Source organism: Vidua chalybeata, chromosome 6 (genome assembly GCF_026979565.1).
Source record: "Vidua chalybeata isolate OUT-0048 chromosome 6, bVidCha1 merged haplotype, whole genome shotgun sequence".
In the NCBI taxonomy this organism is placed as follows: domain Eukaryota; kingdom Metazoa; phylum Chordata; class Aves; order Passeriformes; family Viduidae; genus Vidua; species Vidua chalybeata.
In genome coordinates this window covers 6,624,346-6,639,355 of record NC_071535.1, presented here as the reverse complement: position 1 = coordinate 6,639,355, position 15,010 = coordinate 6,624,346, and the positions used below count along the sequence as shown (strand labels likewise).

The 15,010-nt window shown below is 44.8% G+C and overlaps 1 protein-coding gene across 1 annotated transcript in view; it reads right to left on the bottom strand.

Annotated features, from left to right (window-relative positions):
• RHOJ (ras homolog family member J) overlaps positions 1-15,010 on the bottom strand; it is a 60,691-nt gene that overhangs the window by 8,299 nt on the left and 37,382 nt on the right. The window contains exons 2-4 of the mRNA XM_053945786.1: positions 7,422-7,480; positions 1,851-2,015; positions 657-752 (exon numbers count right to left, since the gene is read on the bottom strand). Coding sequence (XP_053801761.1) covers positions 657-752; positions 1,851-2,015; positions 7,422-7,480 — 320 coding nt within the window. The remainder of the gene's footprint in view (positions 1-656; positions 753-1,850; positions 2,016-7,421; positions 7,481-15,010) is intronic.

Below are 15,010 nucleotides of genomic sequence, written 5' to 3'. Positions count from 1 at the left end.
CTTGCAGCCTATAAAAGGACAAGGCCAGGATCCAGAATCCTGCACCCTAGGGCTTGAAGGGTGCTTCTAACCCTCTGCCTTTCCAGGAGAAATGTACAATCCCACAGAAACTTTGGGAGCACCTTCTCTGCTGCCTGAAGTGCAATGGATAAGTGGGAATCCACTTGTCTGTGCTTTTGTAAGGGATAGGGAGGATTTTGACAGGAGGTGGCTTGACTGCAGGGAGGGGTTTGCCACATGCATCTCCTGGCCGAACCCTGAGCAAGAAACACTTGACTTAGATAAAACAAGCAATAGAATCTGCTTTGATGCCCATTTGCCACCTGCTGCCCTGTGTTCCTCAATGCTTTTCTTAGAGCTTGGTCACGGCACCTGCCAGAGATCAGAAGTGTTTGGACCATTCTCTCTGACACATGGTGTGATTTTTGGGGTTGTCCTTTTGGGTCCCTTCCCACTCAGGATATTCTATGTTCTAACTGATATTGCAGCAGAAGTGCAGGCTCAGGGGTCACAAGGTGTGCCTGGGTCCAGCCTGTTTGAACAGAGGCTTCAATCTCTGTCTGGTGCCAAGGGACCTTGGAGGAGCCTTGAAGGAAAGAAACCCAGTGGAAAGCTGTGATCAATCAGCTTCAGGTGGCATCAGAAGAAGCTGTTACCTCCTTTGCCAGCTTCACTCCGTGCTCATAGGTCAGTGGTTTCTCCTTCATGTAAAGCAGCCGTGCCAAAGTTTTGGGGTCATCCCGGAGGTCAATCTAGTGCAAAATACAAAAAAATCTGTGCTGTAATTCTTGAGGCAGATACTCATGGCTTTACATCAGGGCATTTCTATCACTCCTCAACTCAGGTGATACATTTACTTACCTTTTTATTTTTTAATTTTTTTTTTTTTTTTTTTTTTTTTTTCAGTTTACCATAAATTAGCTCTCCTTTGCAGGTCATTGGGCAGCAGCTCAGATGGGTGTGGTACAGGAAAGAACTCCACTGGCAGGGGAAGCTGCTGCAACCCTGCACTGCATCACCCAAACCCCACCCTGACAGGCCAGACAGACACAGCTCAGTTTGACTTGAAACAAATCCTTTGTTTCCACGGAAAACATCAAAGTGAAGTATTCTGGCATTTCAAACCTGCCCATTTTCAGACTGTGTGATCCAAAGGATAATGCTTTTATTTTTAAATGGGTGTTTCAGATTATTCCAGTGTAGAAAACAAAGCCAGTGCTTGAATTATTTGCCTTTCCTGTGGCATGAAGATTTTGGTTTTGACCAGAATTTGATCTGTTTCTCTGATTTGACTTAGGTTACTGTCCGGTGCTCTGACATTTTCCATGTGATTAAATCCCTACCCTCACAATCTCTATCCACTTTGCTAACAAACCCATATTTAAGGCATTTTTATTTGTTTGACAGATTAATAGATTTTAAGGCCAAAATAAAGGGGTTTGATCATTCAGTCTGACAATCACTGTAACACAAGCAGGATGGTGAGTCACCAGTTGTAATGTTAATGCAAAAGCATGAAGGGAGGCTACTTCCTTCCCATGTCATTTGGCTGATTGCTCCCATTCTTAAAATTTAGTTTGAAGTCTAGCTTCAGCTTCTAGCCACAAACTTTGATGCTTTTTTTTCCTCCTCATTAGAGACCTGTATAAAACTTTTCTCCCTATAGGTATTTGACTTGTTGCCACATTAATATACATTTGAATAAAAAGATGGGATGAGCTTTGCCAGTCTGGACACCTGCACGTTGGATTCCATTCCCAGTCCCTGAATTTTCCTCTAATGGGAAAATCTGGCTGAATTTCCCATGAGTTCAATAGGAAACCTTTCCAGATGCTCAGCAGAAGCTTTACCTGTGTTCCTATGAGGACGTAAGGCACGTTGGGCATGCAGACTTTCAGCTCGGGCACCCACTCCTCCTGCACGTTGTGGTAGGAGGCAGGATTCACCACGGAGAAGCAGATCAGGAACACATCTGTGTTGGGGTAGGACAGGGGTCTCAGCTGGTTGTAGTCCTCCTGCCAGGGGACAACAGCAAGAGTGTCACAAGGAGGGGATGACTGCAAGTGGGGGTGTCACATTGGGTTTGATGAAGTGGCCAGCACTGTCCATACTCACTCACACTTCTAAGCTCCAGGTGGCTGCTGGAGATGGGGGGGGGGAAACCACCCCTCACAGGACAAGGGTGATGATTTATCAGCATTTTACCAAAAAGAGCTGCAAGATGCCCCGTGTCTGGCATTGTTCAAAGCCACATTGGATGGGGCTGTGAGCAGCCTGGTCTAGTGAAAGATGTCCCTATCCCTGATGGGGTGTGTGTGTGTGTGTGTGTGTAATTAAATAATTTTGAAGGTCCCTTCCACCTCAATCACCCTGTGATTGTGTGAACAAGTCTTGTTTGTGTTGTCTGTGGAGATGTTGGTGCAGAAGGTGATGCTGAAGAGTCCTGCATGGTGCACAGCAATGTGCCAGCCAGCAGAAGACACTCATCCTGAAAGCAGATCAAATCCAGCCTGCAGTACCTGGGTACTCACTGTGGGTGATTTAGTGTTTCCACAGGCCATGGATGGTGGAAAGAGAGATGTTTTCTCCATGGGCTAGTGGTAAGAAGGTGAATTTTCAAACACTCGAATCACAGCTGTGATATGTCATGAGCTGGCTTTGATAGCTGAGTTTCAAGGAAGAATTTAGGTCTGTTTTCAGGCTTGAGAAGCTGAGAGCAAGCAGAGGTTTTGCAACCCATGTGAAAGGGATAGCCTGGCCCTTTCTGACAGTGGGAGCATTTGTAGCTGTGTCTGGTGGGTACTGTTCAATGAAACCTGTTTGAAAACCTCAGTGCAATGAAACAGATGCTTTTTAGAGAGGATACATGTGTTCCAAAGGCTTTTATAGGGGTCCTAGAATTAAAAAAGGGGGAAGGAACACAAAGTTGGAGTGTGGGAAACAGCAATACGTGCTGCTGTCAAGCCTGACTGTGATGTAGATCTGCAGTTTAGAGTTTCTGCATTGTGGACAAGTCTCAAATCTCTGCAGTCTGGTCACTTTTGTTTATAATTGTGTGAAAACTCAACTGCTGTGATTTGCTTTGCAGATACAGACTAGTTAATAAAAGGAAATAAGGCTAATAAAAGGGGGGGAAAGGCACCTGGGTGCTGTTTCTCAGACTCAAGAACATTTATTTTAGGCAGGCATAACCCACATTAGGGGCAGGAACAATGTAAGCTGCTGTCTGTCCTGCAGGAGAAAGTGATGCAGGACTGTATCAGTGTGAGTAGATGATGTTTTAGTGCAGTCTTACTTCTGCCTTGCTTTGATTGGGTCAACAAATGAGAGGACTTAATTGTGAAGTGAGACTGGCAAATCACCTTTCTGAAGTCTCTTTTTCACTGACTATATACTAATAAATTGACTCAGACTCCTTCTGAATCAACACTACTTTCCAAAATATACAAATGAATTGCTCAAAACCAGTTTGCACCAACTGTTTCTAAAAAAATCCCCTAAAATTTAATTATTTATTCTGAAAGGAAGCGTGAGCCCAAATTTAGCTCTGTGTCATGAAAGAAAAGTCTAAAAAAGCATCCTAAAACACAAACAAAATGTTTTGTTTTGTCTAACTGGATGTTTATTGTCCCAAACCCACTTTGTCAGGAAGAATAAATTCTTATTTACTACCTCCAGCCCTCACAGCCACAGTATTTGGGGTAAAACCAGAGTATTTTTCAAGTGGAATGACTGTGTCTTTCCAGTGGCATTGAAAGTGTGGATCTGAAGAAGGATTTACAAGAGGAGGTGTTTGGATGTATCACCTCCCAAGAAAGTGGATTCTCTACATTCAAGGAATAGCAGGAAAAAACCTCTCAGAGATGTTTGTGGGTACACCAGCGATGCAGTTCATGAAGAAGCAAAGTCAGTGACAGGAGATTTATCCAAGGCTCTGGAGATGGCAGCCAGCTCCCAGCAGAGCGTAACAGAGACAAAGTGGATGCCAAGGTGATGGGATCAGAGGAGAAATTGCGTTGTAGAGAGAATTTCATGTGGATGCTGTGGGTTAGAAAAGCCTGGCCTGATTATGGGACATTATTTTAACCCAGGACATCAAACTTGAGGTTGATTGTGGCACGGCCACCACGGGCTGATACCGGCTGCTTGGCAAAGAGCCGTGCTGTGTTTTTGGTTTAGCTCCTGAACCAGCCACGTGGTGGCAGCAAGGCTCAAGGAATCCTCATCTAGGAGTTTTGGGAAGAAATTGGCTAAATATAGCTAGTTTCACTATTCCAGACGTGCATATTTAGAGGGGCTGGGACTTACTGTACCATTAAAACTACAGATTAAAACCATGAGCGCTCTGCTTGGCTGTGACAGCTCCAGGAGCCTGCTTTTCATTTTATTTTCCTTGTTCCTTCCGAATCCCTAGAAAATCCTTTTCCAGGAAGAGCATTCCTGATTTGAGCTATATAATAGAGCATTATATAAGTTGTAAGCAGGGACAGCCATGCATCTCATAGCAGAGGTCTCACCTCCCACTGGGGCACGTGGGATTTTTCACAGACAGGTTAAAACACAAATATCATGGATAAAAGTCGATCTGGGCTCCTGTACATGAACAGGATCCTCCAGACCACATCAGACAAGGACCCCTTCTCTGTACCTGCTCTCCAGGAGAAGGTCTGATGGCCTTGCAAAAAATAAAATAAAAAATAAAATAATAAAATAAAATAAAAAATAAAATAAAACCTTGCAATGGACCTTTAGAAAAGACAGCCCTACTGGGTCATTTCTCTTTCAGAGATGGTCAACCACACAAATAATGTAAAAAAGGGACTGAACATTTGTGTGGGTATCCAGGGAGGGGTGCTGCAGTGAGTGACAGCCATGTTTGGGAAGGGACTCGAGTCCTTGTGGGCTTGGGCTGTGGCTGATCAATAATTTATTTTTATTTATTTATTTTCCCAGCTCGTGCTTGCATTCTGCCGCCTGCTATTCAGGGAGCTCGAGGCTTCCCAGTTAACATTGCCTGGCCACTGGTTTGTTCTGGAAATGCCAGTGCCAGACCTGGCCCTGCTCAGTTATTTGCCTGTGACTTGCCAGAGCCAAGATCAGCTGGTGCTGCACCCTCCCCTCCATCTTGGCCATCAGTTCAGCAGTGTTTGGGCCCCAAAAATGCAGCAAAACAGCTTTTTTTTTTTTTTTTTTTTTTTTTTTTTTTTTTTTTTTTGTTTTGTTTTGTTTTGTTTTTTGTGTTGTTGCTGTGCTGATTTCTTGTACACTCCGCTAAAGCATTTTGCACCTGAGTCCAGCCCAGCAAAAAGACCACAGTTTTTTCCTCCTAGGACCATTTGTGCCAGGGATACAGAAAGCCAGTTACCTCAAATCTGGGGTCTCTGCCAGCTCTCCCTTCAGGCTGACAGAGGGTCCTGCTGCAGGAGTACATTTTTCAATTGTTATTTCATTAGCATATGTTTTATAGCATCGCAGTGTCAAGGGCTATTTCTGGCTATGACTTCACTGATGCCTTTGGAAAGCCACACAGCACAAGGAGAAGGAGGGAGGAAACAACCCAGATGATCTGTTGTTATAACTGGAGCATGTGGGAAGCATCATCCCTCCAGCCTCCACGGGGACAATCTAGTCATCAAGGGCTGATTCACACTCTGAGCCCTGGCTAGATGGCCACGTCCTCTGGAGCAGGGTCTGGAAGGGACCTGAGCTTGGTGAGCTAGAGAAAGGGTTTGGAGCCAGGTGGTGAAATGTCTAGTTTGAAGCAGGGGATGGCAAAATGATGAGGAATGGATGGAGGGGTGAGGCTTGTCAAAGAGACAGCTGAGTGTTCCTTCTGGCTCAGGAGGACAAATGAGAGGAGGTGTTGCTGTGGAACTGGGTGGCAGGTGGAACTGTCAGCCCTACAAAACAAGCAGGAATATTAAGGCACGGGGTGAAAACTGACTTGGAACTGAATATAACTCCAGTCTGGCTTGCAAAGGCTTGCAGGGCTGATGGATCGTGACACAGGCTCTGAGCTCAGAGTTTGTGAACACAGAATAAAAGACTGAACAGGCTTTGGACATGGGGCAAGGGCTTGGGTCATATTTTGGGATTGGCTTTCGGATCATCTGTTTTCACCATGTGGATAGGAAAGATGTGTGGTCTGTAAGGGCCACCAAAGCAGCTAAGACTGATGCTGCCTACAGAAACATGATAAGAATAAAATGAAAGAAAGTGAAACCCAAAGCATCAAAGCCCCAGTTCTGCTGAGTGCAGGTTTTTCTGGAAGTGACAGTCTGTTCTGTTGTGGGTTTTTTGATCTCTCTGCATAATGCCGCAAAGTATATTCTGCAAGAAATGGCCTTTTGCAGACAGGAGAGTCTCCTTCTGCACTGTTTGTGCCTTTCTTAGCAGTCAGTCATGGCCAAAAGTGGTACAGCCAAGAAGAGCTGCTGGTGAAAGCAAAGCCCTGCATCCAGGGCTGCTGGAACCCAGAGGGAGTGAGGCAAGTTCCCAAATCTGCTTTCTCTCCTGTTGGCTTCAGTGTCATCTGTGACTGGAGGAGCTGGTGGATGTGGGTTACATTTCCAGTCTGTGAGGAACCTGGAACCTGCTCCCTCTGCTCTCAGCAGATGATTTTTTGCAAGGTTTCTGTGCAGACTATGTCCCTTTCTTTATTTTGTCACTCACTGGCATTTGGAGTCAGGAGAGGGAAATTTCACCACAAAAAATGTGTTGCTCCCTGTACTTTCTTCTGCCTTTCTGCTGGCAGACCAAAGCAGTGAGAAATAATTTCTTCTCCTCTCTAGGGGGGTGAAATTATTCTGCAAGCTTTGAGTGCAATCACACCATATCAGAGTGCGGACAGTGGAAACAACAAAAGCATTCTAAATGTAGTAAGCTTGGGATACAGACTCTCTTGTAATGGACACCCTTGTCCTGGGAGAAGAACATTGGGATGTCGGGATGGATGCAAATCTGGATGAGTTACCACTTAAAACATCAACAGCTGGTGACTGATAGACTGGTGCTGAATTATACCAGTTTTCTGATTTTGAAAATGGGAATTATTCTCTGTATCTTCAATGCCACCATGTGGTAAAGGTAAGAAAACACTGACTACACAAAACATCGTATTTGCAGTAGGAGGTGGATATATGGGGGCTGCACAGCCTCATCAGGCTTTGTTTTTTTTTTTTGATTAGGCAAAACACAGTCTTAGGGATGAGTGTATTTGTGTGTGTTTTACTGCTGAAACAGAATGAAAACAGAAGGGAGAAAGTGAGCAGTTCAACCATTACAACTCAATCCTGATTGTTATTATTTGTGAAAAAAACCCCAACAAACTCCACAAACATTACCAACAACAAACCCCAGTGTATGATAGTAATAAACAAACCATGGGGAAGGAAAATAATAAATGTTTTGCAATCCTTTACCTGCCCTGCAGTGTCATAAAGCCCCAGCAAATGTTGTTGTCCTCCCACAGTCACGGTTACTGGAAGAGAGAAACAAGAAATGTTGTTTATGCACAGGCCAGTGGGCTCATTTTGATGTGTTTCAATCCCAAAATGCCAATAGGCACATTAGCACATGCCCTCCGCTGGGCATCCTGAACCCAGCACATCTATCCAACCCAAACTGAAGGCAACCTAAGTCACAACAAAAACAAGATCTTATTTCTGTACAGACAGCCAAGGGTGATGAGCTGTACACACTGCTGCCATCAGGGGCCAGGGACAGGGGGACATTTGCCTGTCTCTGCAGCCACCAAATGAATATCCTGGATTTGAAAGCACAGGATTCCTGCCTCCCCACCATAGGCATTGGGGTGGGTTGGTCATGGATCATTGGTAGGATTTTTTATTATTTTATTTCTTCCAGGCTGTGAAATAATGAAGCATTTGGCAGTGGCTGGTGTTTGGTGAGCTGCAGCTGTCCTGCCCTGTGCCATCACAGGTGAAGTGGCAGTGTTTAGTACCTGGGGCTATGTGGTGGATGATTTGAAGGACAGGAAGGAAGAGGAGCTTGAATATTTTCAGGGATGTTGACCACATTCTGTTGCAAATGAAGGAAAGCTTAGTTTGTTGATCACCTCCAGCGTATTTACTCCTTTAGCAGAAATCACGTTGAACTTCATTTTGAGCCCATTGACAAATTTTGACATCGACAAAAATGTTTTCTCATTGCCTTTGGATGAACCCCATTATTAGCTGATTCCTGTAACTGGTGTTATTTCGTATAAAGGACATGATCTGGGTTAATGACATTTAGTTAACCAGTTAATCTGCTTAAATCATTACTACTCAACTGGAAAGAAAGGGGAGCAGTCCAGTTCCACCCATCAGTCAACAGGAAGCCTTCAAACATTTGTCAGGAAGGTTGCTTAAAATAATGATATTGTTACAGCATATGGACTATTAATTTTTTTAAACAAGAGGACAAGTGGCAGAACGTAGGAATGAACATAAAGCTTTGTCAGGAATGGGGGAAGAGGTTCAGACTGGTGCTCATCAGGTGATCACAACTTGCAATTACTGAGGGCTGGGAATGAGTAATAGCTATTTTGGACAATAAAAAAAAGAGAGAGACTTGAAAACATCACGCAGTATCTTGCTGATTTTTTTTTTGTTTTGTTTGGTGATAAAATTTGTAGTAGAAAAGCAACTACAAATTTATGGAATTTAATAGCTCCTGCACTGGGGAACAATGTCCTGTTTGAAATCCCTTGGACTGAAAGTCTCTGCCAGTGTGACTGGACAGGCTGACTATTCAGCAGCTTTATTTGCTTGCAGAGACACAGTAGTGCTGTCAGCACATAAACAGAGCAAACCTGACATCCTGGAAGTACAAAGCTCAGTGAGGACCAGACTTGCTGATGAGAGCAGGATGGGCTGCACTCACCCACTGCTGGGGCTGCCTTGTGATGTGCACTGGAAGAGGAGGTGGGGAAGGGAAGAGAGCTCCCTCTCCTCATCTCAGAGGTAGCTCTGCACTGCACAGCTCCCAGGGGAACTCAAGGACACTGGGCATGGATGCCCAAGGGTGGAAGAGCTTAGGGAACAAGTACAGGACTGGGGACATGGGCACCAACACAGACAGGAGACAGTCCAGATGCCCCATCCTCTTTCTTCAACCTGACTTGAACGAAATAATTTAAAATAATCCTCCCTGGTGCCGTGGTTTTCAACTTCTTGTGGTGCAGGGAATCCCAGAATGCCCCAGCAGGGGCATGAACTGTGTAAGTTACTGGCAACACTCCTGCTTTTCTTAGCTGCCTTCTCAGAAGCAGTGGGGGTTACAGGTGGTCAGCACAGCTCACCGGAGGCAGCAGGAAATGTGGTTTTTTCTCCCCCCAGTTACAACCTTGGCAAGCCTCCAATCTGTCTTTGTGCCAAGAAATGCAGGAACCAGACCTGCTCTGAAGATTTTACTCTGCTCTAGGACCAGCTGTGGGAAGATGTACCCCCCAGCTGAAGGCAGTTTTGCAGCTGCAGTGCACAGCTGGCCGAGGTGGTGTTTAGGAGGACACGCGGTCTCTAGGGCTGCAGTTGCAGAACAGCAGTTGCACTGTCAGCCCTTGGTGGAATGTGCATGGAGCCTGCAGAGCTCCTCCAAAGCAGGATGCTCTTAGGACAGCTGTGAGGCACATGGAGGTGCAGGCCAGCTGATGTTTCTGATGAATATGAAAAGACATGTGCCACACATCAGTGCTGACAGGGTTATCCAGCTCTGCCTCTCCTGCTGGCTCACCCTGAGCACAGGCAGACTGGGTTGGGTCCTGCTTGCAAAGAAATCTTCAGTGCTTAAAAAACTTAAAAGCTGCACTGAAATGTACTCAGCTGTGAAGCTTTGCTGGCCCATCTCTTTCTTGGTGGCATGTGACTGAGAGAGCTGCACTGGCAAAAAGCCCTGGTGCAGATACAAATTGCTGCCGTGTTCCAGTAATTAATATGGTTTGGAGAGAAGCTGTTTGGATAGAGGATCAGTCCACCTCGAGTGTGCTACACTCTGCCAGAAGGATTTAACTCCTAGACTCTTATCTGTGCTTTGTGGTCCATGAAGTCACGGTGGATGTTTTGCAGCAGGTCTGTGGAGCCACACACTGAGTAGTGATTGATGGCTTGTGCAGTTCAGTTTGGCTCCTGGTCACCTCTGGGAAATGCTGAGGGGGAAAAAAGAGATTGGTGGTGTCCTACCATTACTCTTCCCCCCACACAAGGGAGAAGAATTGCAAGAGCTCTTGGAAAAATACATCCTGAGCCTACCCAGCTTGCATATCACGTTTTAATTCTGCTTCTACATCTTGTCCCTTATGGGTCCTGCTGTGAATTTCTGCATGGCACCAGTCCCATATTTTTACTTTTTCTCTTTATTTTTCTCTCTTTCTTTCCTTTTTTTACTTTTTTCCCCTTTTTTCCCCTCCCCTGCTTTTTCTTTTGCCCACCAAACTTTATATTATCTTTCTTCTTCTCGATTGTTCTAACCTGTCTCATCATCAGATATTCTTCCTGCCCATATCACCTCTGAATTTGCAGCTACCACCCCAGCAAAACTGCCTTGTTGGCTAAAGCTCGAGTGTTGTCTTTGGATTCCTGGCTCTGAATGCAGTGGGGACCAAATGCTCACACTGGCAAATCAAATGATCCCTGGCTCTTGAAACAGTGATGTCCAGGTTAATGTATTGGTGCTAAAATTTCCACCACACTTTCAAGCAGGCAAAACAGATGTGAAAATAAATGGCTTTTGCCTGTGAAATAAATGGCTTTTGCCTGTGAAAACTTCATGGTGTTTTTACACCACGAGTTTATCAGTCTGCCTCTGTCAGGCAAAAGTCTATTCAGTGTAGCCACTTGGTGGGTCATATTTATGAGCTGAGACTGCCCTGCTAGATTTGTAGGCCTTACTTTTGGCTTTATTCCAGTTTACTCTTACTTACCCTGTTATTATCTTTTCCTGTTCTCTCCGTGGACAGGCCTATGGGAAGCCAATGCGGAATTCCTTCCCAGCCACTGGGGTAATGCAGGCTCCTTTATGGGATTGTGAACTCGACTTTATGAGCAGTCTTGGAGTAACAAGACAAATATGAACTCTCCTTGTCATTTACTGACTGTATTGATGTATTGATTAAGCACTGAAACAACCTGGCCTTTAACACTGTGTGCAGTAGAGACTGCAGTAAAATGAAGCTGAATATTTGCACAGTCCTGGCCCTCATTTCTCTCCAGTTGCACCAGGTGATGCAGCAGGGCAGATGTTCCCCTCCCTTCACCAGGTGGTTTTAACCAAGTGCAGAATGTGTAAAACACTGCTTTAAAAATGGTTGCTAGGTCATAAATTAGCTGGGTATTGCTTACTAGAGTTTGAATAACTATTTTAGGTCACTTCCAAGGCTTTGTCTGGGGTTTTGCTAATGGACCTCAACACAGAGCTTGACCACCACAGCAGAAGGACAAGGTCTAGATGGACACTGTGTGGGATGGACCTGGTGTGTGGACCATGAACTGGTCTGAGCTGGGAGCTCTGTTTTTAAATCCATGCTTAGTTTGTGTGTTTCTAGGAACAGTGTGACAATTTAAATTGATGTTCTCGATGCCCAGATTGCCCCAGATCCACCTGTCAGTGGCCAATCTTTGCCAAACTCCCATTGTGCTTTGTTTGGTAACTTTTTGGGACTGAACTGCACCTGTGGAAGACCCCTTCAGCCAGACAGCAGCAATGTTCACTGCACTGACAGAAATGGGACATAAATTGTCTGCTGAATTCTCAGAAGATCTTCAGTTTGATTAATGGAGCAAAGCAACACATAAATCTCTGGTATGACACCAAGCTAGGATGCAACATCTCAGCCACACTTAGCTGTGGCATGGCAGAGTGGATTTGCACATCAGGGGGAATTTTTCCATGCCAGTGAAGAGGTGCTTGCAGAACCCAAAGACTGTGAAAGCACCAGCCAGAATACACACAGGAGCCAAGCAGTGTCTAATGTGACATCAGACAGGAAAAGTCATCTATTTATTCTAGTGCCTTCCTGCCAACAAATTAAGGTACAACTGCTTCAGAGAAAGAAGCCAGGAGCCTGTGAGCAAGCAGGGATGGTGGCACCTGCCTGGGTGGAAAGACTTTCTCATGGTTTTGGGCAACTTAGACTGCTTCAAGCCTCAGACTTTCACAAGGGCCATCTTCTGCCCTAGGCAGCAAGCCCTGGGTATTAATCTGTGCATTTGACTGTTCACCATGATTGTATGTACCTGGTGCATGTTACTCAACACAGAATAATCAAAAAATTATAAAATGATTGGGGTGGAAGGGAAGACAATCTGTGTGGAAGACAGTCTAGCTCCAAGCCCCCTGCCATAGGCAGGGATATCTGGCATTAGACCAGGTTGCTCAATGCCCCATCCAGCCTGACCTTGAACACTCCCAGAGATGGCCACCAGTAACAGAACAACTGCAGCTCTGGTTGATCTGCTGGCACTAGAAATGCCCAAGTCTGTTTCTTTTTCATCTGGGAAAAAGGATAAAACCAGAACATGGACAAAAGGACAGATCTTGGTCAGTAAGTTCCTTCTAAGGCACCTTCAGGGTAATTTCTGTGATGTGAAGTTACTGATCCAGTGAATGTGGTCTGTTCTCCAGCAGCTGATGTCCCTGGGGATACTGACTGTGTGCTTGCTCACTGGGTAACATTTTTCCTTCCTTCCTGAATGCAGTTTTGTGACATCTCTTGTAATGAACTGGGAATTCCCCTCCACTCTACAGATGTCTTCTGCTCTCTGGAGCTTACCCCAGACAAGACAGGAGTGTTCTGGTAGGAGTTTGTTTGAAGATGAATGATTTCAAAAATCTGGTTTATAAATTGTCTTCTTTTTGTACCACATAGCTCCTAAATAAGAGTCTCTGTGGCTGGAATTTGAGGATCCCTGTCCCAACTAGGCACTGAAACTCAAAAACACCTCAAAGACATTTAGATCAAAGATATCCAGATCTCTTATTCCCTTTGGTTCCCATAATGGTCAGGCATCTAAGTAACTGAACTGGAACTACATATCCCAGGCTTTAAGAAATAGGAGCTTTAAATATTCCATCAGAGAACAAAGTGAATGTAGGCAGTGCATTTTCATAGCACCTTTTAAGTGCCTCATGTGCATTTCTGAATCATATTTTGTGTAATATTTTTCTTCAGAATATCTTTCTTTGGCTAATCCAGGTGGAGAAAATGAAAATCAGGGATTAGGTGTCACACAGTGCTTTGATTTTGTTTGGGTCACTGTCTGGGAAACTTAATTTCTGTTGCTGTGGACCACCCCTCAGAAGAAGTTGCACTGCTGCAATTGAAGCTGGGAATGCTCTGGAAACTGCAAATCAAGGCCCTGGGGATGCTACAATCCAGCAGCCACCAAAGGAAGACAGTCAAAAAAAAGAGTAAGAAAGACCTTAAGGACAGACCTCCAGGCCAGTCCATGACAATCGGCTCAGCTGAGCTCTGTGACTGGTTGCCACTTTAGCCAGAAGCCTCACTTGCAGTGTTGCCCTTGGAAATATCCCTTTTGCTTTGGCTGAAAGGCAGTTCTGCAATATTTCATGGCCAACACAGCCAGGGCAGGTAAGAGCTGGTGTTACAGGACCCTTGGCTCAACAAGGCTCTGTGACTCCAGCCTAGGCCTTTCTTCACTTCCATGCATAAGGGTCATCTCCAGGAATTTGAGTGATTTGATGTTCAAGGAATGTTCCCCCACTCCCTCCTTCATGCAAAATAAGATTTGATTACAGCCAAATCAATGTTCTACCCCAAACTTACCCTGCAGCTTAGCTACATTCCTCTGAAAAGAAAATCAAAAGCATGCTACTTTACCCTGTAATTGGCCTAAATGCCCAACTTTATATGTAAATTTTAATAAATGTTTTTAATTGCTCCTGTAATCATCTACCACCAGTCACAGACCTCTGAGAGCCAGTGTTTTCCAAAAGAAGGGCTCTGAGTAAACCTCACTATTCCCTGTCACCTCATCAATGGATGAGATCTATGCTCTGCTGAGCAAATACTTCTGCCCATCTGATATTTACAATATCTGAAAAACATTTCCAGTCTGCTCCCTGTGGTGGGAGCACAGAGAGGCCTCCAGGGCTGGGATTCAGCTGATTTCACTCCTGTAGCTCTTGGTCTAATGAGGTGGTGAGGAATTCACTGCTTTGTCTTTAGGCCACAGACATTTAGTGATTCTAAAGCCAGATAGGATTCATAGCATCATTTATTCTGCTCTAAATAGCTTATCTAGTGTCTTCCTACAAGGCATATTTTCTTGTTCTTGAATCACTCTTGCAGCTGTTTTCCAAATATTTTGTTGAGCAGTTGCTGTGACCAGACAGTGTGGTCTAGCAATGGTTTCATTAATGATCTAGCCAGAGGTAACATGACTTTCCTATTCCTACCTGTCATCCCCCAATGGCTCATCTAAAGCTCTCATTGGTTGATTATCCTGATTATTTAATGAGTCTTGCAGTGCTTTATTCCTTTCTTAAGGCTAAAGTCCAGTCATTCTTGGCTTTTGTATTTGCAAGCCTTTTCATTACATTCTTTTTTAACTCTGTGGCTGAGTGGAAAATCTGGAGACTGTAACTCACCCACTGAAGACATCTCACAAAAGGGGAGGGGAACAGCCACGCTCCTGAAATGATCCCAGAGCATGGAAGTCAACAATAAAGGTTTTTGGAAGTCAACATTAGAGGCTTTGGGAAGACTGGGGTTGCCTATGCAGTGACAAGCTTTTTCAACAGAACATTTTCAGGGCAGAGAAATGATATCTAAACACTTCTCAATGTTCTCAATCTCCCCACTGCCTCTAGGGACTGCTCTTCACCTGGGCTCTTATCTCGAAGGGGCACCACATCCTCACTTCCTTGTCCATACAGGTTTGAAGATTCCAGTGGAATCAGTGAGAAAATGCCCAATCCCGACTCGTGCTGCATCTTCCCTGGGGAAGGAGGTTGGCACCAAATGACAGCTCCATTGTCCCATTCTGCAACA